This window comes from Colletotrichum tamarilloi (assembly GCF_030869305.1).
Source record: "Colletotrichum tamarilloi strain Tom-12 chromosome Unknown Scaffold_78.1, whole genome shotgun sequence".
Classification (NCBI taxonomy): domain Eukaryota; kingdom Fungi; phylum Ascomycota; class Sordariomycetes; order Glomerellales; family Glomerellaceae; genus Colletotrichum; species Colletotrichum tamarilloi.
This window is the reverse complement of record NW_026849461.1, coordinates 130,573-154,153: the sequence shown is the minus strand read 5'-3', so window position 1 is coordinate 154,153 and position 23,581 is coordinate 130,573. Positions and strand designations below refer to the sequence as shown.

General features: G+C 52.4%; 10 protein-coding genes across 10 annotated transcripts; 5 read left to right on the top strand and 5 right to left on the bottom strand.

Annotated features, from left to right (window-relative positions):
• Positions 1–807: 807 nt before the first annotated feature.
• CTAM01_12564 (isochorismatase) lies at positions 808–1,624 on the bottom strand (the record flags this gene model as incomplete). Its single annotated transcript, XM_060528569.1, has 2 exons — positions 808–1,437; positions 1,559–1,624. The coding sequence occupies 2 exons, from the start codon at positions 1,622–1,624 to the stop codon at positions 808–810; spliced, it is 696 nt and encodes a 231-aa protein (XP_060376844.1).
• A 1,897-nt stretch (positions 1,625–3,521) lies between these two features.
• Positions 3,522–4,564, top strand: CTAM01_12563 (S1/P1 Nuclease; the record flags this gene model as incomplete). The annotated part of the gene is made up of 2 exons (XM_060528568.1): positions 3,522–3,753; positions 3,822–4,564. 2 exons carry the CDS (start codon positions 3,522–3,524, stop codon positions 4,562–4,564), a joined length of 975 nt encoding a protein of 324 aa, XP_060376843.1.
• A 1,006-nt stretch (positions 4,565–5,570) lies between these two features.
• On the top strand, positions 5,571–6,615 carry CTAM01_12562 (uncharacterized protein; the record flags this gene model as incomplete). Its single annotated transcript, XM_060528567.1, has 2 exons — positions 5,571–5,902; positions 5,997–6,615. The coding sequence occupies 2 exons, from the start codon at positions 5,571–5,573 to the stop codon at positions 6,613–6,615; spliced, it is 951 nt and encodes a 316-aa protein (XP_060376842.1).
• A 738-nt stretch (positions 6,616–7,353) lies between these two features.
• Positions 7,354–9,167, top strand: CTAM01_12561 (FAD dependent oxidoreductase; the record flags this gene model as incomplete). Its single annotated transcript, XM_060528566.1, has 2 exons — positions 7,354–7,424; positions 7,487–9,167. The coding sequence occupies 2 exons, from the start codon at positions 7,354–7,356 to the stop codon at positions 9,165–9,167; spliced, it is 1,752 nt and encodes a 583-aa protein (XP_060376841.1).
• A 344-nt stretch (positions 9,168–9,511) lies between these two features.
• Positions 9,512–10,018, bottom strand: CTAM01_12560 (uncharacterized protein; the record flags this gene model as incomplete). Its single annotated transcript, XM_060528565.1, has 2 exons — positions 9,512–9,819; positions 9,967–10,018. 2 exons carry the CDS (start codon positions 10,016–10,018, stop codon positions 9,512–9,514), a joined length of 360 nt encoding a protein of 119 aa, XP_060376840.1.
• A 794-nt stretch (positions 10,019–10,812) lies between these two features.
• On the top strand, positions 10,813–13,556 carry CTAM01_12559 (uncharacterized protein; the record flags this gene model as incomplete). Its single annotated transcript, XM_060528564.1, has 5 exons — positions 10,813–10,993; positions 11,059–11,191; positions 11,253–11,481; positions 11,536–13,021; positions 13,096–13,556. The coding sequence occupies 5 exons, from the start codon at positions 10,813–10,815 to the stop codon at positions 13,554–13,556; spliced, it is 2,490 nt and encodes an 829-aa protein (XP_060376839.1).
• A 638-nt stretch (positions 13,557–14,194) lies between these two features.
• On the bottom strand, positions 14,195–14,875 carry CTAM01_12558 (TRI15; the record flags this gene model as incomplete). Its single annotated transcript, XM_060528563.1, has 1 exon — positions 14,195–14,875. The coding sequence occupies one exon, from the start codon at positions 14,873–14,875 to the stop codon at positions 14,195–14,197; it is 681 nt and encodes a 226-aa protein (XP_060376838.1).
• Positions 14,876–16,034: 1,159 nt separating this feature from the next.
• On the bottom strand, positions 16,035–17,891 carry CTAM01_12557 (uncharacterized protein; the record flags this gene model as incomplete). Its single annotated transcript, XM_060528562.1, has 6 exons — positions 16,035–16,548; positions 16,606–16,890; positions 16,954–17,071; positions 17,132–17,318; positions 17,390–17,817; positions 17,870–17,891. The coding sequence occupies 6 exons, from the start codon at positions 17,889–17,891 to the stop codon at positions 16,035–16,037; spliced, it is 1,554 nt and encodes a 517-aa protein (XP_060376837.1).
• A 1,331-nt stretch (positions 17,892–19,222) lies between these two features.
• Positions 19,223–19,789, top strand: CTAM01_12556 (uncharacterized protein; the record flags this gene model as incomplete). The annotated part of the gene is made up of 2 exons (XM_060528561.1): positions 19,223–19,242; positions 19,324–19,789. 2 exons carry the CDS (start codon positions 19,223–19,225, stop codon positions 19,787–19,789), a joined length of 486 nt encoding a protein of 161 aa, XP_060376836.1.
• A 354-nt stretch (positions 19,790–20,143) lies between these two features.
• On the bottom strand, positions 20,144–22,786 carry CTAM01_12555 (uncharacterized protein; the record flags this gene model as incomplete). Its single annotated transcript, XM_060528560.1, has 1 exon — positions 20,144–22,786. The coding sequence occupies one exon, from the start codon at positions 22,784–22,786 to the stop codon at positions 20,144–20,146; it is 2,643 nt and encodes an 880-aa protein (XP_060376835.1).
• Positions 22,787–23,581: the final 795 nt, after the last annotated feature.

Genomic DNA, 23,581 nt, shown 5'->3' with positions numbered 1-23,581 from the left:
TGCAGCGAACCCCTGGCGATCTCCCTGTATTATTCTTGCCTTGTTCCCCGTCTGTGTTTCTTACCTAGCACCCACCCTCCTCAAGCCTTGTCAGTGGTCTCCTCACTGGCCCCCCGAAAGTCTGCGCCTACATAGACCAGCTGAAGGTCCCGAGTCTGCCCTTTCCCCCGGGCCTTGCTGCTCTGTCGCGGGGCCACGGATCCTTCGCGACCCGCCACTATCGAAGCATCGCTGACCACGTCGACGATGGCACAGCGAGTCCTTGTTACTCTTCACTAGACTGAGAATGTCTACGAACACGCTATGGATACTCCATGCTGTCAGTCAATTCTGCTCGCTGGCTGTTACGAACCAAGCCCGCAGGGTAGGCAAGCTACTTTGCTAGCGGCCGTTGACGAGCTACAATAGCTATGGCCTTACTACAAGCAGAGGCAAGAAGACAATCTTAATCTCAGACATGACGACAAAGGGGAGAGCACAGAATACGGATACACGGCCGTTCCATCGTTACCAAGCTACGTAACCTCTCACATCGCCTCAAGCTATCCATGCATACAAATACAGCACCTGTGTCACCGGGGAAGAGCTGTATCAATGCATGTGCCCAAAATATACACCATTGAAGCTGATGCTGGTAAACCCAGCTCGGCGGTTCCCCAAACCCCATCAGTCTCTGAAACAACAGATATCCCGAACTCATCGCATAACCTATCTTGGAGGGAACACGGAAGCATCGTTGGCCTCTGCTCTGGGGTTTTCGGTGTCAAAGATATCAGACGGCTTTGGAGTACAACGTTGATCGGCCCCTCATCCCCGTCCAACCGCTCCAACCCTACGGACCTCCGGGCCCTCCATGCTGATGATCTTGACTCCGCTGGCCTCCAGGGCGCCCTTGCACTCGTCCCATTTCTCAGCGTCCACCGGCCTGGTACCCTCTTCCACGATGAAGGTCCGGAACCCCTCCTTCTGGGCATCCAGCGCGGTACACTTGACGCAGTAGTCACCAGCCAGACCGACCACATAGACGTCCGTGACGCCGTTGTCCTTGAGAGAGGCCGCAAGTCCGCTGTCGGACACTCTGGGTGATTGGAAGGGGTCGTAAAAGACGCTGTACATCTCAACGTCCTTATTCTGGCCCTTTTCGATAACAGTGTCTACGGCCGAGGCATCTAGCTCCGGCACCAGGGCTGCACCGGGCGTACCCTGTACACAGTGCACTGGCCACAGGCGGGTGTGGAATGTCTCGGCGCTGTTTCGCGGGTTGACGATATCGATGGCATCGACGAAGGGTTGCTTGCCATCGTGGTTTGATGCGAACGAGATGTGGTCTTGGGGATGCCAGTCTTTCGTGGCAATCTTGATCGCAAACGGTAGGCGTAGTAGTGAGTTGACAACGGGATGAATGTCGCGGCCGTTTGCCACGGCAAGTGAGCCGTTCTCGAGGCGATATTAGTCTCACTTACTCTCAGCAGCGACGAGAGCTCACTTGAGGCTTCACACCGCGAATGGGCCAAGATGTGACGAACTAAGAAGTCAAACGTCCATCTCAGGTACTTACAGGCGGGCAAAAGTCTTCTTGAAAGTCAACGACGATCAGCGCTGGTCTGAATAGGTCCTCGGACATGGTGGCTGATGCGTAGTACCTAGTCGCTTGCCGTGGTTCTGGGGGCTGTCGAAACGGCTCGTTCTGGCTGTGTGGCTGGGCAGATGAACGAGTCAAGGGTCGACCAGTCAAAGTAGTTGAAGCGTCCTAGGCTTGACAGCAAAGTGGTGGCTTGTGAGATATCGTGTGTCGCGTGCTGCGCATCGAGGCAGAGGGGTAATTAGATGGGTGCGCAATTCGTGATGGCATCAATGATAACGTCAGCTTTCTTCGCCTGCTTATCGCCAACGGCGGGGAATCACTTCACTGGAGTAGTCGTGGGAAACATGGTCTGTGATAAGTGAGTCTAGGGGTCCTTGCAGCGAAATTACAGGCTATGGGACGCTATTGGCAGGCCCAAATTGCAGCAGCCCGATCTGCGGCAGCTGTTCAAACTTCAAAGGACGGGGACTCTAAGGTCACTTATCCTTATCGGGCAGTCTTGGGCCAGGTACCTATCTTATCTTATCTTGGCTTATCGTCATTACGTGAGGTACCTGAGGCAATCCCCAAAACGGGCACCCAGACGTGCCAAAGTACTCCGTACCTAACAACAAAGCTTTTGCCCAGTGGACTCCCAACTCCAACTCCAAAGTGCGACACAATCACAAGATCAACACCCACCAGCTTGATTCGCCCACTCGCCGTGGATTATCCCTTGATGCTGTCTCCATCCTGAACCGAGCAGGAGCTCGGCCCTCGCAGCTTGACACACAACACATCATTGGCCTGAGGTGCCGGGAGCCATGTTGATGTGAGGAACCCCTGCCAGGTCCCGAGCATTCCTACGGGCCAGGACGCAGGCACTGGGAGTCTGGTAATGGAGGGCATCAATGCGCCACCCTCCAAGAGCTGAAGCTGAGCCAAGCCCGCCTCGGCAATGTCAGCGCTCCAGTCTTGACTCTCTGGGAATCCTGGGTCTAGGAGCTTGTCTCGCCCTCCACAGTCCACCTGCGGCTGATGGCGCCAACCATCCACCAGTGCCACCCCACGGGGGATCTCAATGACCACTCTGAGGTAGACGTTGTGCTAAGTTTCGAGACGGCTCATTGGGTTGTGGCCGACGCTGTGAGACATGGGTTGGGCATCTTGACCAGTTGCTGAATGCTCTAACCGCTACCACCAACGCTGGCCAACAGTTTGAGGTTCAGTTGCAGCAGGCAAGGCAGGATAGGAACAGCTACAGATTACATCCTCGGCAAATGCCGTCATTTGAGTCAAGCATCTGCGTATTGTGCCAGAATGCTCCCCCGGGCGTCAGTGAAGATCCGAGCTCGGCCGGGACAGCTGCTTCGGTACGCAGTTGGGCACTCCGTTTGCTGGCTCATTCACCCTGACAATCGTTTCCCAAATATCCTCAGCTCGCCGATCGAGACGTCATTCCCATCCAGTACTCAACGATTTCTCAAGTACGCATACAAGCCAACTGGCAGATTCTAGCACCAGGCTGGCACGACTGGCACGCCAATCTGTTAGCAGAGCTCTCAGCTGTCCAGTGTCCACACCTCACCAGTATCAAAGCTCCCGCCTCAGAGCTCCCCTCGAGCTGAGTCGTGAACAGAGAGCTCCAGTCCCCATTCTGGACCTGCGTCTCAGCCCTGTTGTGTCTCTCTCCAATCAAAAGCACCAAATGGCCGTTTAACTGCGGAAGTCTCCGAGAGCTGCTGCCGCCGTGTCTCGACGTGCCACATCAGACGGCAGCCAGCCACTTCAGAGGTGACAGCCCAATAGTGCGATGCAACAGGTTAGCCTGTCGCACAGGTCACTCGCTGGAGGGGGAACGGCGATATCTGATAAGAGCTCCAAGCTCCGCGTGTGCGTCGCAGGTTGCTAGAGAACCGACAACGCTCTTACACATACAGCTTCAACATAACCGAAGATGCGTCTCTCTACTATTCTCCTGGCCGCGGCCGCCAGATCGGTCGTTTCTTGGGGCAATGTCGGTCACCGTACCGTCGGATACCTCGCCGAGAAATACCTGACTGATGAAGCCGCCGCCATCTATGGAGACCTGCTCGCCAACGATCGCAACTATGACTTCTCCGATGCTGCGACTTGGGCCGATACACTCAGAGGCCACATGGGCTGGGCAAGCAAGTATCACTACATCAGTACGAATCCTGTCCCTTGACCATGCCATAGCCACGCTCGCAAGATCCAAAAGCTCACAACTTGCCAGATCCCCGCGACGACCCCCCTAGTATGTGCGGCATGAAGTACCCTCAAGACTGCCCATCCAGCGGCTGCATCATCTCCGCCATCACAAACTACGTAAGAACCACCCTTGCATCGCAGCAATCATCAAGACTGACCTGCTCGGACCAGACATCTCAAATACTCGATACGAGCCTCCCACACATTGACCGCAAGAACGCGACAATGTTTGTAATACACTTCCTGGGCGATATCCATCAGCCCCTGCACGCCACAGGTCTCCTTCGCGGCGGCAACGACATCCGGCCCGTCTGCTGGCGCCGCCAGCCCAACCACGGTGTCTACAACGGCCCAATGAGCCTGCACTCCGTCTGGGATACCCAGATTCCGCACCGCATCCGCGGTCTGCCGCCGCACCTGAGCATTCCGCAGGAGAAGGTTGCCGCCGCCTCATGGGCAGCTGACCTCTATCAACGCCAAGAGCAGGCGGGTGTCAACGCAACGGACGGGCAGTGCATTGATCTCAAGACGGGTTCGTGTGCGTTGGGCTGGGCCACGGAGTCGAACGCATACGTCTGTTCGCACGTGCTGAAGAAGGGTCTGGCTTGGTTGAAGTCGAATGACCTCAGCGAGGGGTACTTTGATGAGAACTGGGAAGTCGTTGATGAGGTGATTGGGAAGGCGGGCGTGAGGCTGGGAGCGTGGCTGAACGCCATTGCCGAGAGATTATCTGCTGACAAGAAGGAGCCTGTGTTTGAGGATCTTTGAAGAATCAAACGGGCTTGATCGCAGGGCATGAGGTCCAGGCTTGATGTCAACATCTGAGGGCGATACTTGGCGAGATCTGATCTCCTGTCAAGCACCGACTTGGAAGTCCAGAGACTTGCTTGCATGTCTTATGTTAGCAGTCCTTGATTGAGAATAGATCGATATTTCGTGAAACACACCATCGAGCTGCTTCTGATTCCTTTAGGACCAGGGAATACGACGCTCGTGACTTACATATCACGAAACGTATGATTGCAGCCAAGTTGAGGCGGTGCTCAGCAGCTTATTGACGACGACAGGTATGGAAAGCTACGTTTGGCTCTTGATGGCATGAAGAAACGATGAGAACTTGGACTCTTGAACGGCATCCCGTTGTAGTCGTTCCTATGGGGTTGGTGGTCATCGCTTCTGCTTTCCATATAATTGATCGACCACCGATCATTCTTTACTCCGTGACTATGGGCATTAACATCGCCCCGAGCCAAGACTCGGTAGGCGATGAATAGCCATAAGCCTCTATTAAGTCTTCTCCTACTTGCCTAGACTTGCCAACTTGGGAAAGCTGGCGTTAATGAGAACAAACAGACTCATGAGACCTGGACCCCATGAACCGGCCGTAACAACAGGCCGTCATCTTTAACTGTATTTTCATCTATCCTATCAGATGCACCAGCAAACCAAAGTCCCAGCCGAGGCGTCGTACACAAAGGTGGTCAATGTCACCCCAGAACTCAGTTGTCGGGATTCAAAGTTGGGGTCGACGGGTTGAACGCGGGGTCGACAGGCATTTCGCAGGATGCTTCGGCCAAGTTGATGTTTTGTCGATTAGTGATTACTTACATGCAGTGGTGAATCTGCCGAGGCTCCCTCCGCGAACTTCAGACAGGAGACATATAAGTAGAATGACAGAAACCGATAACAACCGCTGTTTACGTTGCATCATTGACGGCAATTTCACCTTTGATAGTAAATCACAAGCACTCATAGTACAGATTCGCAAAAAACAATGGTATCATCCCCAAATAAGCTGCCCGAATCATACACTTCGTTCAACTACGATGGCCTACTCGTCTCCCATGTCCCAGCGAGCTCCTCATCCGTTACAAAGGTCATCATGGTCACCCTCAACCGGCCCAAAAAGTACAACGCCATGAAGGGAGACATGTTCACCGGCCTCGAGGTGATCTTCAACACCGTCAGCGAGGACCCGCGGGTCCGCGCGGTCGTCATCACGGGGGCAGGCAAGGCGTTCTCCGGAGGGGCGGACCTGGATGTTGGGTTTATGGGTATGATGGCCCTCAAGGAGACGGAGGAATCGATGAGGGATTTTAGGGATTGGTGAGCCTTGCCTGATTCCAAAGCCATAGAAACAGTAATCCCGCAGCATACTTAACGCGAATTCGGACTGATGCATACTTCACTCTTCACACAGGGGCGGACGCGTCGCGCTGGCAATCTCAAACTGTAAGAAACCCACCATCGCCGCCGTCAACGGCCCCGCCGCCGGCGTCGGTCTGACAATGATCCTCCCGGCCACGATCCGGGTAGCCTACGAGGGCGCGCGGTGCGGCTTCCCCTTCTCCCGGCGCGGTCTCGTCCTCGAATCCTGCAGCGCCTTCTTCCTCCCGCGCCTCATAGGCCTCTCGCGCGCCAACCACGTCGTCGCGACGGGGGACATGTACCCCGTCACGGATCCGCTTGTCAGCGGGCTGTTTTCAAAGTTTTTGCCCTCGCCGGGGGAGACGGTGGAGTACGCGGTGAGGTTAGCGGAGGATCTGGCGGAGAATACGTCGTTGGTGAGTGGTAAGTTGATGAGGGATATGATGGTGTATTGTCCGGCTTCGCCTGAGGGGGCGCACGTGTTGGATTCGAGGGTGTTTGTGCAGCTTGCTGGGACGGAGGACAATGTTGAGGGGGTCAAGAGTTTCTTGGAGAGGAGGAGGCCTGAGTTTACGGGGTCTGTTGATCGGGAGAGTGTTCCGTTCTGGCCATGGTGGGATAGGGATGATGGGCGGTTTGTGAGGCAGTTTCAGAAGGCTGCTAAGCTTTGATGAGAGTAAGTGGTGAGAGTGAATGGTGAGAGTGAGTTGAGACACATCGTGTAATTCTGTGAAACTGGGCAAGATAAGTAGATTGATTGACAGCCGAAATCGGGAATTTCTACACGTATCTAAGCATTTTACTACCTCTTGAATATCTTCAGTTGAGTGTTACCAGAGTCTATAGTGGGGTGATCTCTGCATTGTGTTAGTCTGGACTCGAGATTCGACAAGTTCATGATACGGTTACTCATGTGAATAGCAATTCGTCTTCAGCCCCAAACTTTCGACGTGGTCTAGAACTTCGCCCTTCAGAAGCTTAAAGCTCTCTCATCGTGATGAAGGTAAGAAAAGAGTGACACACTCATGTTTACATGTGAGCGCACGAGGTGTGACAGGCGTCGTCCAGCGCATCCGCTAACGATTTAAGCACCGTGACACCCTAGTCCCGATCTTTAGGATCTTCTTGGGGGTGGATCCCCCGGATCGATCGCTAGTAGCTTCCCCCTGGGCGTAGTGGGCGCAGGTGAACAACAAAGAGGCGCTTTGCGGGTGGTGACCTCATTAAACTCAATGTCACAGCGTCATAGACGCCATAGCTACACATTTCTCGTCCCATATTTGACCCGCACGCGTCCGCATGCCAGCTGGGATGTCCATACTGATGTGATGAGATAACGAATCTCTCCTTTGACATTGATGGCATCTCAGGATCCCAATCGTGACCTTGAGCAAAACGGCTCCAAAACCATGTCGCAAAACGGAAATACAGGCAAGGATGGGCGGAAGAGGGTCCTCGTTGTCGGCGCCGGTGCTGCTGGGTAAGCAAAACTGTCAAGACGAACGATTGTAATTCGCACGGCGAGAGACTCACATGTCGTAGCATGTCGACAGCGTACCATCTCTCGAACCACCCGGACAAGTTCGATGTGACCCTCATCGACTCGGTCGATTACTGCGGAGGACAGGCCTTTTCGATGCCCATTAACAAGGAGCGACACGGCGCGAGCTGGTTCAACCAGGGTGTACAGGGCGGCAGCTACATCTTCCACCACACGCTGACCATGTTCGCCCGCCAAGGCTACCACGCGGATCCCGTCAAGCTTCAGGTCTCCTTCGGTAAGGACGATAAGTTCTGGACCAACGTCTTCCCGACCGAGTTCATCGAGAAGCACCAGGCCGAAGTCCGCAGACTGGCTTTCATGCTCAAGATTATGAGATGGTTCGAAGTTTTTTTCGCATTACTGCCGTTGAAAGTTGTCTTCAAGCTGTTTCGATTTTCAGACGAGTTCACAAACGTCGTGGGATTGCCCATGACTGCTCTCTTCCTTGGTACTGGCAACGCGACGCCAGAGGTGCCCGCCATCATGCTGGAACGTCTTTGTACTTCGCCAACTTACGGAATGTGGTACCCCGCCGACCCGAACAGCGTCGCCTCCAACCAGCCGCCAATGGTCGTCTTCCCCAACTTTACCGATTTCTATACTACCTGGAAGAAGGACCTTGAGTCTCGAGGCGTGACTGTTCGCTTGTCGACGGAGCTCACTGAGGTTGTCCACCGCAACAAGCGCGGCGTCCTCGTAAAGACCAAACCCCGGACCCCCGTGGAAGACGGACATAACCCCGTTGGCGGCGACCCAGACGCAATCGAGTCAGAGGAACACTACGACGAGATCGTCATGTGCGTCCTTGCCGACACCGCTAAGAAGATCCTGGGCAAGACCTCATCATGGCGCGAGCGTAAGGTGCTCGGCTCGGCTACCTTCTCCGACGATATCACAATTACTCACAACGACGCCGACTACATGAAGAAGTACTATGAGAACTTTTACGACGAGAAGAAGGCTGTAAAGACACTCGGCAAGAAGGGCGAAGTTGACGAGTCATCCCGCCTTGCGTTCGCCAAGGACAACTTTAGACCCATGTACTACATTCGCATGTACGACGATGACCTTTCCAAGCTGGAGATGTGCTTTGACACCACCAACTACCAGTCCCAGTTCCCCGACAAGGTTCCCTTTGAGCAGCACGTCTTCCAGACCATCTACCTGAACAAGGACCGCGACCGCAAGCACTGGACCGACAGCGAGATTGACAAGGACAAGATCATCCGCGCCGACTGGTGGCATCAGCTTTGCCACACATGGAAGCACTACACCTTTGTCGTACCGTGGATGATGTTCCTCCAAGCCAAGAAGCGCGTCCGTTTCGCAGGCTCATGGACTCTGGTCAATGCGCACGAGGTCGCCATCATGTCTGGTATTGCTGCCGCTGTCGACATGGGCGCGGATTACCCCGAGGATTTGGAGCACGACAAGTTTGCGCTCTTGTGCTTCAGGCTCTACTATCTGTTGGCGTATGGGAAATGGTATCGTCGCAAGTTCAAGGACAGCAAGAGCCAGAAGGCCAAGGATGGCGCGAGCTGGGCTTCTGGGTTATATGGCAGTGTGTACAAGGGTCCTGGTGTGGCTGAGCAGGAGAGGTCGGTTTGGAGGGAGGAGGTTAAGGCAGGGCGAAGCACGGAGAACCTGGCGGATGGGAACAACGGGCGGAGTCAGCCTTAGAATCGAGGACGTGGTAGTGGATATAGAGTCTTTTGTATGAAAACAAGAGGAGACTTGCTGATCAATGACAAACTATATCACCTAGCTATTTTGCCGTCACAAGGAAATAATCGTGGGAAGCCTGAAGGGAAAGATCTCAACCAACCAGTTACCTTCACTGGCAGACGGGCATATTCGGGAACTTTAAGATTCCCATGGCGGACACAAACGCCGGTCCCACCGTACAAGAGCCAAAACACGGGGCTTCCATGGAGCCCACCTCACCAGCAGGATACCTCTTGTCGTCCACCACAAGCTGCGTACCGCAACCGAGTGTCTCTCGATACGGCACGAAATCTTCAAAACTAAGCTTTCACCCCGCACAGCACAAATGAGACCCTGAAATTGTTCTGGGCCAGGTCGCAAGTGCCATCAATCTTAAATTCGTCGATACGGACCGAGTTGTGGCCGCAGAGATCGTCGTGCTTGAAGGCGACGTAGCCAAAGTCGTTGCACCCTTCTATAAAGGCCGCTGACCAACCCGCAAGGCATATCTCGCCTGACGGCGCCGGCTCAGGCTCGGGTTCCCTGGTGGCGGTGGGCTCGGCCGGAATGCCACATCCGGTCCCAGCTCCGGCCTTCCGGGTCCGATGCCGCCGCCAACTCTTCTCAACTTCCCGAATCGTTCGGCTTCGTGTCAGCTTTTCTGTCAAGGATTCTTCAGTTACCTAAAGTAGGTAGGTATCGCCCACCGGCTGGATCCACCAGATGTCAAGATACACAAAGAATAATAATTAGAAAGACGAAGGGCTCCACATACAATTTGTTGCCTTGCGGCGGTGAATTACCTCCACATCGGCAACCTCAAGCATATTCTTCTCAGCAGGGAGTAATTTGTGTCAGATAGTCATTTCGTCTTTACTCGTTTGCTAGCTTAACGAAACCTTTCCGCTGCAACGGTAAGCATAGTCTTCTATACAGGGGATGTTCTTATGTCAGATATTTGATTTAAACTTCGCTCGCTTGCTGGCTTGGCAAATCATGTAAGCCGATGTGCATGTACAAGTGAGCCAGCGTCGTCCGGATAGGGCAAGCAAAATCAAGATGCATTTACTCTGGGCGCTATGTTTCGTGCAAGGAAATATCTTCGACCCTCAGCCCCGAGTCCAGACACCTCCAGATTCTTTTGACCCGCTGTTTGTGCTTGACAATGGATTCAGCAGTCCTGGTTCTGGCCCATGACTGGCTCTGACTGCGAAGAGATCAGGGCCTCATCGGCTCTGAATTCCCTCAAGTAATTTGCCATTTATAAAAAAACAAAAGCAGAAAATACCGCAGGACAATTATACAAACTAGGATGTTGATTAGCCAAGACAAACTAACGAATAACCTAAGATCTCACTTCAACTATGTTCTGCTACGCTCTCTTAGGCAGCTGCTTTTGACAGCCCATACTCCGGAATCAACAGCGGATGTTAGCAAAGACGTGCAGTGCAGTCTTTCACCTCGCAAACAATCCTTTGTCTATCGAAGTCTCTGCGCATAGGTTCAATTGTTAGGAGTCAAGTATATAACTTGTGTCCCCCATTGTTAGTCGGTCCATTTGATGTATTAGCCCGAAAGCAAGCTGCTAGATTCTCAGCAAAAGACACTATCCTTCGCAAATATGTCGTTATCCACATCCTCGCGACGAGGGCAGCATGCTCTAGCAAAAACTGCTCTCTGGCTCCTTGGGGCAGCACTTTTCTCGCCCTCTCATGCTCTTACGCTGAGACAGAGTGCCGAGCCCCCTACGAAGCTTCCGGAATGGGCTACGGAGAACGATCTTCGCCACCAACCAGCTCTTGGTAAGATCGCTTCTTGCAACAGAGCTGGTAGCTGCCTGTTTTCCCACTGCTAATATCTTTTCAAGACTTTGATACTGATGGCTGCTACAATGTGCCTGCTATTGGCTGCGACAAGCGTGTTTCTGAGGGTTTATCTGAAGGTAGTGGCGAGTGGCAAGGGTGCCGTGACGAGGCTGATCTTGACAACTCCAACGTTTAGTAAGTTAGCTCCTCGATTATCGTTCACTCGACTGTTTGATGCTGACCAGATTGGCCGTAGCTCACGGCAGCGATGTAATAATGGCTGGTGTGCTTACATGTATGACTATTACTTTGAGAAGGACTACGCTATTGGGCCCGGTACTGGACACCGCCACGACTGGGAGCATATCATTGTCTTGGTTCCAGATGACAGCACCGTACAAAAGATAGTATGTGCCTCGGCACATGGCGGTTACGACTGCAAAAATGCGGACGAGGTGCGATGGCACAATGAAGTCCATCCCAAGGTATGATAGTAACTCTGAACCCGTGGTCGTTCATCGCCTAACGTGTATTGATAGATTGTTTACCATAAAGACGGGCCCTCAACACATGCCTTCCGATTCGCAAATGAAGCGGATGACCAATTGGAGAATCACAAAAAGGAGTGGCAGCTTGCTGATTTGGTCAGTTGGAACGGGTTCCCTACGCCGGATCATCGCAACATTCTGGAGAACCATAATTTCGGAAGTGCAAGTTTCGGGATAGGTCATCAGTTTGCGGACAATTTGGGGAAACTCGTTGATCGACAATGTGACCAGCACCCTAGTGGTCAAGTCATTTGTACCAATCCTCTTCTCCGGATTGAGTTTGACAAAGACATCGACGAGGGCTCGCCTGGCAACCTGCCTCCTAACAACGGATGCAATCCTCCCTCTGACCCTGAGCCCGAGCCTGAACCTGAGCGACCAGACCTGCGTGTGCTGCCTTTAGGAGACTCGATTACCAACGGCTTCGGTAGCAGCAGCAACGCCGGGTACCGTGGCTACTTCTACAACCTCGCCACTGAGGTTCACAACGTTGTTGGCATGATCGGTTCCGTTCGGTCAGGCGATGCCGACGATGCCGACCACGAGGGCCATAACGGTGCCACAATCGCCGAGATTTCCGGGTACGCAGAGCGCGTTCTCTCACAGCGGCCCAATGTTGTTCTGCTACATGCGGGCACCAACGACATGGGCAGCGATGCTGGTGCAGTTGGAGCTGTTAACCGCCTGATGAACCTGGTGGACATGATCATCGCCAAATGTCCCGATGCAACCGTGCTCGTGGCCCGCATCATACCATCCACCTCCACAAGCATGCAAGCTCGTATCAACGCCTTTAATGACGGCGTTGAGGATGCTATGAACGCCCGCGCGGACGACGGCAAGAAGGTGCTAGTCATTCGCATGGACGAAGCTGTCGGCACGGCGGATCTGATCGACGGGCTGCACCCCAACGATCTAGGCTACATTATCATGGCTACTAACTGGTGGAACGGCGTGCAGCAGGCATTCGAGAATCGCTGGATCGACGATCCTGTTGCGGGTCAGCCTCCGGACAACGGCGGTGGCGGTGTCGTGTGCGGGACGGTGCCCACCTGGATCCCTCAGGGCACAGTCGCGTCCGGCGGTGGGCTCGGAAGCGCGGCCCTCGGAAATAACGCCACTGCTGTCTTCATGGCGGATATTGACGGCGACGGGCGGGACGACTACCTTCACGTCGGTGAGAACGGCGAGGTTTACATGTACTGGAATATTGGCAAAGCTCCCGACGAGGGTCCAAATGCTGGTAAGGTTCAGTGGCAACCTGTCGGTGTTATTGCGAGTGGTGGCGGGGCACAGGGACACCAGGTTCGCTTTGCTGATATCGATGGTGATGGTCGTTCCGAGTTTATCTGGGTCAAGGATTCTGGATCTGCGACGGTGTGGTGGAATAGGGGCTTCGCCTCTGATGGCCAAGTCAAAGTTATCTGGGGTCCAGGCGCCGGCGAAGAGATCGCCACGGGCATTGGAGACGGCCAAGGTAAGTCGCTACTTTACTTCAGTCACTGCTTTCTTCGGTTCAAAACCAAAACTAACCTCAACTTTGATGTATAGGTGTGCGCTTTGCTGATATGAATGGCGATGGCAAAGCGGACTTCATCCACCTCGCAGAGAATGGCGCGGCTACCCTATACATCAACCAAGGGCGTCGCGAAACAGGCGGCTGGGGATGGTGGAACTGGGGCGTGATCGCTAGTGGAGTCGGCACTAGCCGTGAGAATATTCGTTTTGCTGACTTGAACGGTGACGGTCGTGATGACTACATCGCCGTTGAGAGTGCCACAGGCGGGCTGAATGCGTGGTATAACCGCGGCCCGCAGAGCCAGAACTGGGCTGCCGTCGCTCCCTTGGTGTGGTGGAACCCGGGATCAATCGCTTCCGGAGTAAGCTATTTACCAAATTGGTCAACCTCGAATATGGTGACGTTTGGGGACTTGAATGGAGACAGTAGGGACGAGTACTTATACATTGGAGTCGAAGATTCGAGTGTTTATGCATTCCTCAATGGATGCTGAGAAGTAAACGTAACATTCTAGATAAGTAGTTCTCATATCTAAACTTAGTACTCACTTCAGTAATGATATTTCACCCCTGCCTTCCAGGAAGACCAAGGCAAGATGGCCGAGCGATGTGAAGTCGTCCAGTCTCTTCTCTCCCTGCCTGTCAACTAGAAAATCTTCAAGTCGGCGACTGGAGCTGCAGAAGATGGATGTCGCGCGAGACTGCGAAGCTCGACCCGTTGCTACTCAGGATACAAACCCGCCAGGAAATCCAAGGCAAGATGGCCGAGCGGTCTAAGGCGCTAGCTTCAGGTGCTAGTCAAGTAATTGGCGTGGGTTCGAATCCCACTCTTGTCATATTCCTTTTGATTTTTGACCCTATGGATAACTATGTCCATCAGCTCACCATTTTAGCATAAAACCAGCCGTTGAAACTCATTGTGGTTGACATTGAAGACATTTTCAAAGTTGGCCCTGGACATCGGCCGGCCAGCAACGGCTTTGGGTCCCACTTATGCCGAGTCCGGGCTTCCGCTCTGATCCAGCACTGTTTCCGTGCCAGAGTAATGATCTCTTCACTCCAGCCATGATACAAGGAATAGCAACGTTTTCGAATAGGGTGAAAACGATTGATAAATATTGCAGACTGGCCCTTATCTGGCCTTCATTTGAATCTTAATCTTCTGCGCCACCTGCTCGCTGTTCCAAGTCTCTTGCTGTTTCTTCGCCTTGGCTACCAGAGCCCTCTGTTGTGGGAGCGGCAAGTGCGACAAGACCTGTCGATCGGCTGGGCGAAGCGTGGCTAATTGCTTCTCAAAATTTCCGTTCCGCTTGACGGCTGCTGCCGTCAGACCCTTCTTGCTATCATCACTTGCTGTCAAGGCTGTCGATGCGTCTTCTCTTAGTGAACTTTTACCAACCAGCAGTGAGTCGCTGGATTTCCTCTGGCCTTGAGTAGACTTCCGGTGATTTTTAGCTTTCTTCCTATTTCGGTGCGATACGACCTTTCCAGATGCCAACTCTCTGCTGTCTTCGTCCGAGTCGGCGAAACGCCGGCATCCAAAATTGTGCTCGCTGTCTCTGCCACAACTAGAGCCGAGATCATAAAAGTCTCTAAATTCTGAGTCTGGCTTGCCAATGTCGATCCGACAGTGTGACTTGCCCGTCATGTGCTGCCGGACGGCCTGGGCTGTGTTCCTGACGGAGCTGCAGTAGAGACACTCCTTGTACTCGACCATGGCGAGATGACAGTATTTGATCAACGTCTCCAGGTCTACTATCAGACTTTCGAGATTTGGAATAGAGAGCCCATGGCGCTTCTGCATGTGCAGCATGCTTTCTGCGAATTCTGTGCTGAGCTCATTGCAAGAGAGGCACTGGCTGGGGTTGAAGATGTCCTGGGGCGCAGTGTCTTCGCCGGATGATCCAGTGTCATGTTCATCTGTGTCTGAGTCTGAAAGAGATGCCTATTGAAGTCTTTTGCTGAGAAATTCAGTGGCGTTCTCGAGTTCGGCGACGGGAATCGACCGCGAGACCGATAGTTCTGACATGATGGGATGATGGAGGCTTCTTGAGCTATCCAAGGAGTGTCTTGCTAGACATATAACACCTTAGCGACGGGGGAGATGATGAAGACTTGGATCATGTACATGCTGATATAAAATGGGACTTCATGGCATTTTCACCGGTCTTAAAATGTGCGGTTAAAATACAATATCCACGAGCACAAGGTCTAGACCCAAGTTCGTTGGATGGAAGGAAGAACAAATGGGCCCAGAACGCCGCTGAAGTGCTTCACGACCTTCCTATTTGCGTAACTTGCCGTATGACTGCATAAATAGTGCTCAAAGAGGCAGTGGAGTGGCGGCGCGGGATACTTTTGAGTATCAACCAGTAGGTCTTTCGCCGTGTCGCATGGAGGAGATTACCAACAAAACAGACTTACTCATATTCGGTCAGCTGGAAACTCTAAGTATACGAATACATGTAGCGAATGTGGGCAAAAAAGGATGTCACGAACGGCGCATTTCCATGTTTCTTTGGAGAGGGGTTCTCTTCAATTTTTGTGGCGTGACATCGAACAGAGCAGAGCTACGTCCAGGGACCTTACACTCTAGAAAAGTGGTAGTACATGGTAGACTTACATTACCAGCGCGATTGAGAATCAGGCTTGCGTGTATAGGAGCACTCATTACCATGGCACTGATACTATCCCATCGACTGCTGCAAGGCGACAGTACATCCGAGTGCGGGGGAAGAACTAATCAGGCGTTATTCCGATTTATTTCCACTATATCCGCAAATCAAAAAATTCATATCTCGGAGAATTTGGAGAAAAGCTGGAGACCATTGTACTGTCGCCTTGTAGCAGTCGATGGGATAGGTACCTTGTTCAAGTGCAGGGATTGAGCTAGACCATCATACTCATAACAGTTCTTGGTGCATTCCACATATCAAGTCAAATTGCCTGAAACTACATAATGTCAAAGATGATTATCTAGAAGGCTTAATGACGGGAAGACTAGCACAAGGCCAGGAAGGGTTGGTCTCTGGCTTGCCAAACTCCACATTGCCAACAATGGTGTAAATGTTGTTGCAGAGCGGCATCTTGACGTAGCCAGGCACGCGAATGCCGTTTCCAAACCACAAGCTGGATCCCTCGCTGGGCTGTATGTTGGTGTAATTCATGTTGAAGTTGTTGTTCATCCGGCCGCCCTCGACCCAGCCTCCATACACAGCGGCGACGATGTCTTCCTTTGTGACACCACCCCACTGCTTGCCATCCATGGTGTCCGTGCCAAAGAGGGCAGAGAAGGGGTTGTTTTCACTGGGTCTGATGGAGGGGTGACCGATGCTCAACTCCACACCCTCGTTTCTGATGTCGAGCAGATAGAAAAGGGCGCCGTTGTAGCAGGCAGCAGCCCTCTCGTGTGAGTCGGCAGGCAAGAATGGCCAGAGAGAATCGTCTCTCTCGGTCTTGCCCATCTTGCAGGGGAGACCGGTTTGGCTGGTGCTGCATGTTAGTAACGGCTCGTTGAGGTGCGCTAGAGAGTGGGCAACATACAGGACGAAGGGTCTCCGAGCCGAGGGAACAGTCTCCCAGGCAGCAAGCATGAGGTTAGGGTAGAATAGCTTCTTGATCACCTTGGACATCTCCCTGAAGTCAATGTCGTCGGGGGTGGCAGACATGAGGCCGTTGTCCAGCGCGGCAGTCAAGAACTTGATCGTAGCGTCATCCCTGGGAGTAAAGATTCTCTTGAGGTACTCGACCTCAGCTGCCTTCCAGCTGTCGAACACGTCGCCCATCATAGCAGACAATGTTCCATAGGCAGGCTTGGGTGAAGCACCTCTGTTTGCTGGCGTCAGTGATCCGAATCATCGTGAGCTATAATGTATGAAGGTTGAGACTTACGGAAGGAGGAAATCCTTTCCAATAGCCCAACTGGTGAAGATTGTGTAACTGCTGGTTGTGGTGATTTGAGATCGCATTGTCTGAGTGAGGAAACTCTGGAACAGGGCCGAGTACACAACTTTTCAAATCGTTAGCTTTGATAAACCAATGACATTAGAGAGTTCTTCGGGAGACTTACAGATGTTGTTGGTGTAAGCTTGCGCAATACCAACGACTCCGTAGATGACGTTGAGCATAATTCTCTGCATTCTCGCCGAAGAGTCGCTCTCTGCAAGAGGGACAGAGAATTTCTCGGCAAAGAGACCCATCTCGGACTGAATGTCCATCTGTGCCTGGTCGAGAGCCTCGAAGTACCGACGGTGGAACTGAGTCGGTCGTTAGTCGCTGTTCGCACACGTACAACATGTAATGTCTTCCATTGGGATGTGGGACTTACTTGGTGCATCTTGGAGAAGGAGTTGAGAATCAGATGGCCAGCGGGGTACTTGGTATCCTCGCACGTCAACGACGTTGAGCAAGGCACGTCAAGCAGCTGCGTGCATCGCCACATCTCCGGGCCGCCGAGATACCACGACGCGAACTGGCTAAACTCGAACTTGACCTCGTTCGGGCCAGAGTCGTACTCCTTCCAGGCCTTGAGTACCTCGTTGAGGGCCTCAGTGGCGCCGGCTGCCGCCCATCTCTTGTCAGGCAAGGCCTTTGCATCAATGACCGTACCTTGGCACTTGACGGTTTTCCAGTCCACGGCGGCGGCGGCTAGAGCCGTGGCTGAGGATAGCCAGACGGCTACGAATGAGAGGCGCATTGGGAGAAGGACTTCGTATCGAGACTGAAGGGACGTAGAGGGTTGCAGAGGAGCTCTACCTGCGAGTATCAGCTTGATCCGAAGCTGCTGGTGACTGACATAGTCTTATACATTCCTCATCAGGCGTCTCCATGATGGGCAGTCAGTGAACTCAGAAGTCTGGGGCGACGACGCATAGTGCTTGCCTGACACATCCTTAGTCCGTCCGCAACTTTTTCGCTGGGAAAACCTAGACTTGGCAAATTGTGGAAATTCAGTCTGCGGTAATTGACAAGACTTCACGATTGTCTCTCCTACGGAGGTTTCCGAAACTTTGATCGAAAATCTGATTAGATGTGATTGATCACTTTATTTCCGTTAATCTCGGTGACTGATCGGCAATAAGGCGGATTGCTGAGCACGGGAGTTGTAACAAGGATAGGGGCGTTCTGAAAAGTTTATCTAGACTTTAGTACCGACATTGACCAAGACCTGGCTCGTCAAGCTGGCTTGCATCTCTAGTAGAGTATGTGCTATTGAAGTGTCACTAGCAAACATTTTCGAGGGATCAAAAGAATCATTGACGACTGATACGGGGCAACTCTTTCAAACTTCTGCATCTCGAAGTCAACTCTTTTCTTCCAGGTTTATGGCACTTTGAGGTAACGGGGACATGAGTTTCTACTATCGCCAGCCCGGGGAACATCGTCATATCTCTCCTTGCTAGGCTGTCTTCGCAGAAAGCATTGAAATGGTGGAACTATCCAGGTGCTCGCGCTCATGTTATATTATAACGACGAATCACTTCGTGACTAACTCGATCACATAGCTGGGCAGAAAATGGCATTTTTTTCGCCTTTTTGTTTACCGCATGTTTCGCTATCCTTCTCATTCCTCGCTGGGTTGATCGCGGTTTTGAGAGCTGATCACTGATGGGGCCAAGCGTTTTTGCGTTTTTACGTTTCTTTCAAGTCTGTGCTTCTGACAACGATCAACAAAAGTTGTTGCCAAGACCATGTTGAAAAATTCAGAAAAGCTTGTCATGGGCATTTTGCCCTGTCATCGGCCCAAGCATGAGCTGATTTCTCGTAGGCAGATCTAGGTTAACAGTGTTGTTGGTTCGATGCCCGGTACCTGTCTACCCTGATGGGCAAAAACCTTGTCCTCCCAGGACGAACTGCTCCGTCGCAGAAAGAGCGAATATCTCTCGGAAATGAGCGCCGCTGTGCGACAATGAGGCGGACCATGACTGCAAAGAAGAGGTGGATGAGGGTGCGAGGAGAAGCTGACGGAGACCGAGCCGATACGAAGGTTGTCAACCGACTGAGACTAGCAATAGGTTTCTACATATAATAGAGCTGTGCTGGGGACTGGCTTTCGAGCCCGTGGCCATTTGTGTGGTCCTACCTCCTTCCATTCAATACAACGAGCACTGGGTCGAACTTCTCCATCGAACAACTCGTAGTTTACAGATCAAGATAGAGAATGTTGCTGTTCACGAAAGCGTAAGTTACCCTCAACGATCAAACACAAACGCGACATGATACTTGTAAATTCGAGAAGACACTTTGCTAATATCACGGCAGCAACATTTGGGCTTGTTTGGCTCTGGTCCAGCTATGCTCTGCCACCGCGATTGACGTCACCGGTCTCAGCCCGCGTGGTGCCTACCGTGACGACTCTGGCAGTTCAGACTGTCTTCAAGTTGGTTGTGATACCTCGGTCTGCGCCAAAGACCCTGTCGATGCTCTTGCTGTCGCTTCGAAGGGAGTGAGTCTCATCTTGGGTCCCGATTGTGCTGGATGGGCTGAAGGTAGTCCTTCCGTGGTGCAGGGGGACAAGTCGTGCCCTGCGGGAACACAACTCTGGCGTGGAGATTTGAGGGTTTGGCGCGCGTGGAACAATGTTGGAACGAAGTTCACAACCACATTCGTTGCATGGGAACAGTTCAAGGGTGCTACTTGCTGGGGTAGGAAGGATGTCACTTGCGTCAAGGGCCCAAAGCAAGTCCCGGATCCGAACACCGGCTTATGCGGACCATGGGCTCTGTAAACTGACTTCGGGCATCACTCGAAGGGATGACATGGGAGGCTATCAAAGAGACAATCGCGTAATTGCATAGATAATATCCAACCTCAACGGCACACAAAGAAGAAATCTTTTGAGTCTGGCTACTTCTACGTCGACACTTGAATCACCACCATATTCTCCTCAAGTCCTGTCGGCTTGAATGCAAATGCAACGCTCGGGTGGCTCAGAACGAATATGGGCAAGCATTGATCCATGAACCTGATCTACGAAGATCTGTTCAAGGCACTGAATGCAAAGAGTGCTCCAGAACCATGGTTGATGTCCGCCTCAAATGTAGAGAACGTCTTATGGCGAGGCAGTATGAGAATGGATACATCACCCACGGCCTAGTCGGGTATCAACCCTGACCGCGCCATAGTGCTTCAAGAATCGTCCCCAAATAGGAGGAGAATACAATCTCTTCCTGCCAGCTCTGGCTATGGGCCACAGGACCCGGCCAGCTCCATCCTCCCAACCAATGGGCCGCTCGCCACCGTAAGCCTGCTCGAATTCGGGAGCGGCACTCATGTAGCCCGGGTCAACAGTGTTCATGGCCACGCCTAGCTTCCAAGCCATCGGCGCCTCCGTCTCCGTAATCATATTCAGCCCAGCCTTTGACATATTGGTGTGAACATGCTTGCTGTTTTTAGCGGAGCTGCGTTGAGTTGACTCGAATATACCTTCTCTGGATGAGACGTTGACAATGTGACCACCTTTTCGCATCGAAGGTAGCAACTCCCGGATCAATATCAGAGGCACAAAAGTGTTGACGCTGTGTGCCGTGATGACATCCTCATAAAGGATCTCCGAGAGTGACTGAACCCAAGATGATGGGGCTGATGTGTCTGTGCCAGATATTTGCAACTTAGACATTGAGTCGGAAACGGACGTGCTTTTCGGAGCTGAAGGCCCAGCAACACTACCAGAAACCTTTCCTTTCACCCCATCAGGAAGGCTGCCGGCACCACCTCGTACACGGGGTGTGTAACCTTGGCGTATGACCACACCTTTTCCATCGTCCGACGGCTTGTCAAGCAGAAACTGCTCATGTTCAATGGCGCGTTCCTCTTTCTTAAGGGGATCCGTAAGAGTTTGGGCGGCGTTGTTGATCAGATAGTCAAGATCCCATCCTTCTTGCTGTAGAACTTTCTTGATGCTTTGGACCAGAGCGAAAGCATCAGCTGCTGCTCGGAAATCCGCCCCAATGATTCTCAATCTCTGGGCCCAGTCATCAAAGTCTGCCTCCTGCCGGTATCGCGAGAGCGCATCTTCGGGATAACGTGACGATACGATAACAGCAGCACCGCAACGGAGCAGCCGCAGGGCCGTGTGGAAGCCGAGATTGACGCGTCCACCAGTAACGACAGCGGTCTTGTCATTTAGTGACATGTTCTCGGGTAGCGACAAAGCTCTTTCCGCGAGGTTGAACTCTCCACAGGGAATGCACATCGATCCCAGTTCTGGATGTGGGTTATCGAGAACCATGCGGCAGACGTAGCAAGTTCGTTTCCGACTGCCCATTGGCATATGTCGGTGCACCCGATCATACGGATTATCGTTAGTGGCTTCTGAAGGCGTATCGGAGAGTCTTGTCTTGATGGTCTCAATCATTTGCTCGAATAGCAGTTGGCGCATACCTGGATCAAGGATGGGCCAAAGGTGGAATGAAACTCTTTTAGATTCAGCTGAAGATGACGGAGGCATGTAAAGAGCGAGAAGGCTGGGCAGCTCTGTTTCGTCTTTTGCAGCCTTTTTCGACAGGTCAAAATCATATCGTAGTTGGTTTGCGACATCTTGAAGTCGTGAGTTCGCGATGAAGTGTTGATAGTCGGACGGTCCCAGAAGAACACTTGGGGGGTCCTCGGCCACTTCAGGAGGACTGGCAGTTCTCTCCTCGGAGGGCTGGTGTGCAGTGCTCTCCTTCATACTTGAAGCTAGTTCGGGGAATCGACTTTCTATTTGTTCAACGACACGCATAAAAGACTCAAGCCACTCCAATTCTGCCGGAGTACTAGGCATGGTGTTCTTGAGCTCTTGAAGCTTCACCCCTTTAGTCGAGCTCAAGCGCGGGAGGGTATCTTCGAGGATGCGAATGCTTTGGATGCCGTCTCTTGTCTTCTGTAGGTCCAAAGAGTAGTCTAGCTCTTCATTGACAGCATGGAATAGCTGGAGACACCAGTCGTATGGTACCAGTATTGGGTGGGCGTACCGAAACGACCATAGTGTACGTCCCGCTCTTCGAGCGTACAAACGTAGTTGCCGAGGAACATGAGCAATGTTCTTCCGTGGGGTTTGAGGTGCCAAGGGAGTCTTCAGGTACATTGGGAACTGCTCGTAGAGATTGGCCAGACGGTGGAGCTCTGATGCCTTTTCATCATTGAGAAGTATCTGTGCCTCAGCAAGACGGGGAATAATTTCAACGCAATCGTCAGGTTTCCAGCCTTTGGCGCGAAACCCCGCAACAGTCCGCGGATGTTGGAAAGCTGTTGAATCTTTGGGTTTGGGCAGATACTGTATGACGGCGTAGAGCTTGGTGCCACGATCCCGAAATTTTTCCTTGTGAAGTATCATCCTGGAGAAGGCGCGCACCAGGTCATCTTCGAGAACAGCTGTGGGACGTGGCCAGTCCGGCAAAGCAGAGGATGAAGCCTTGGCATGTCGGGGCCTAAATTCAGAGTCTGGCTTCGTTGCCATAACGAGCTGTCCCTCTGATAACAAGGAGAGCCTGTTCAAAGCTACCCAGGATTTTGCTAAGTGGCCGAGGTGTTGATCGCGTAGTACCACCCATGCTTTGCTGTTGCCGAGAGCTGACTGAAGGGACGTGCCGTGAGGAGAATTTGCGCCATACTGAGTTCCCAGAAGGTCGAGGATGCGGTGATATGGGAGGTCGGCGAGGACAGGCTCAATGAGCTCAGCCGGGGTGACCGAGAGTTGCCGGGCGATTCGAACGATTCTTTGAGGGAGTAGGTCATCCATCATTCTCGTGAAAGACAATCATCTAACCCCTATGGAGGCAGAAAAATCGGGCAAGTAGAGTTCAGATTGGATTGCCAGGTCGAAGTCTGGCTTGTGACGTTGTGGACATATAACTGCCCTGGGAAGCTGAACGTGATTGCTGTTAATACATATAATTTGAATGTCGCCAAGCAACGGACAAGTAGCAGTAGAAGTGACTCGACAATGAGGAGAGAAAGGTAGGATGCCAAGACAGTCTCCAAGTTTCTATTGGCTGTGATGACTTGACGGTCAACTGTAGAATGCTTACTCCGTACTTCCATGGTGGTAATCCGAATCGGGAAAATGCACGAACCCCTGGAATGACGCTGTTGACGGCTGCTGCCTAGCGTGGAGAACACTGGCCTCATCAGCACCATGAAATTGAAGGGCGCAAGTTGGAGTAGCAAGGTGTTGCAGATTTCCACGAGCCTCCATGCTATTCTGCTGCGGGTTGTCAACATGTCGGGTCAGACCAGATCGGTCATTCGAGATGGGAATCAAAAGGTCGACTTGTAGAAATGTCGGAGCGAAGGGCGCGGGTGAGTCAAATCAAATCTGCTACTTGTGCTATTTTGATGCCCTGTCCAGTGCAATCGCCCGATCGAATCATGCAGCAACACCAGCAATGTACGCTCAGCCCCTAGTCAGACGCTGCACTTCTTTTCTAGCCAACACCCATACTACTATAGTTATGCTCTACATCGAATCAGGAAGGTTTTCGAACCTGATCTTTGGCTCATTTGTCACATGTTATCGCATGAACATCGCCCGCTCTTA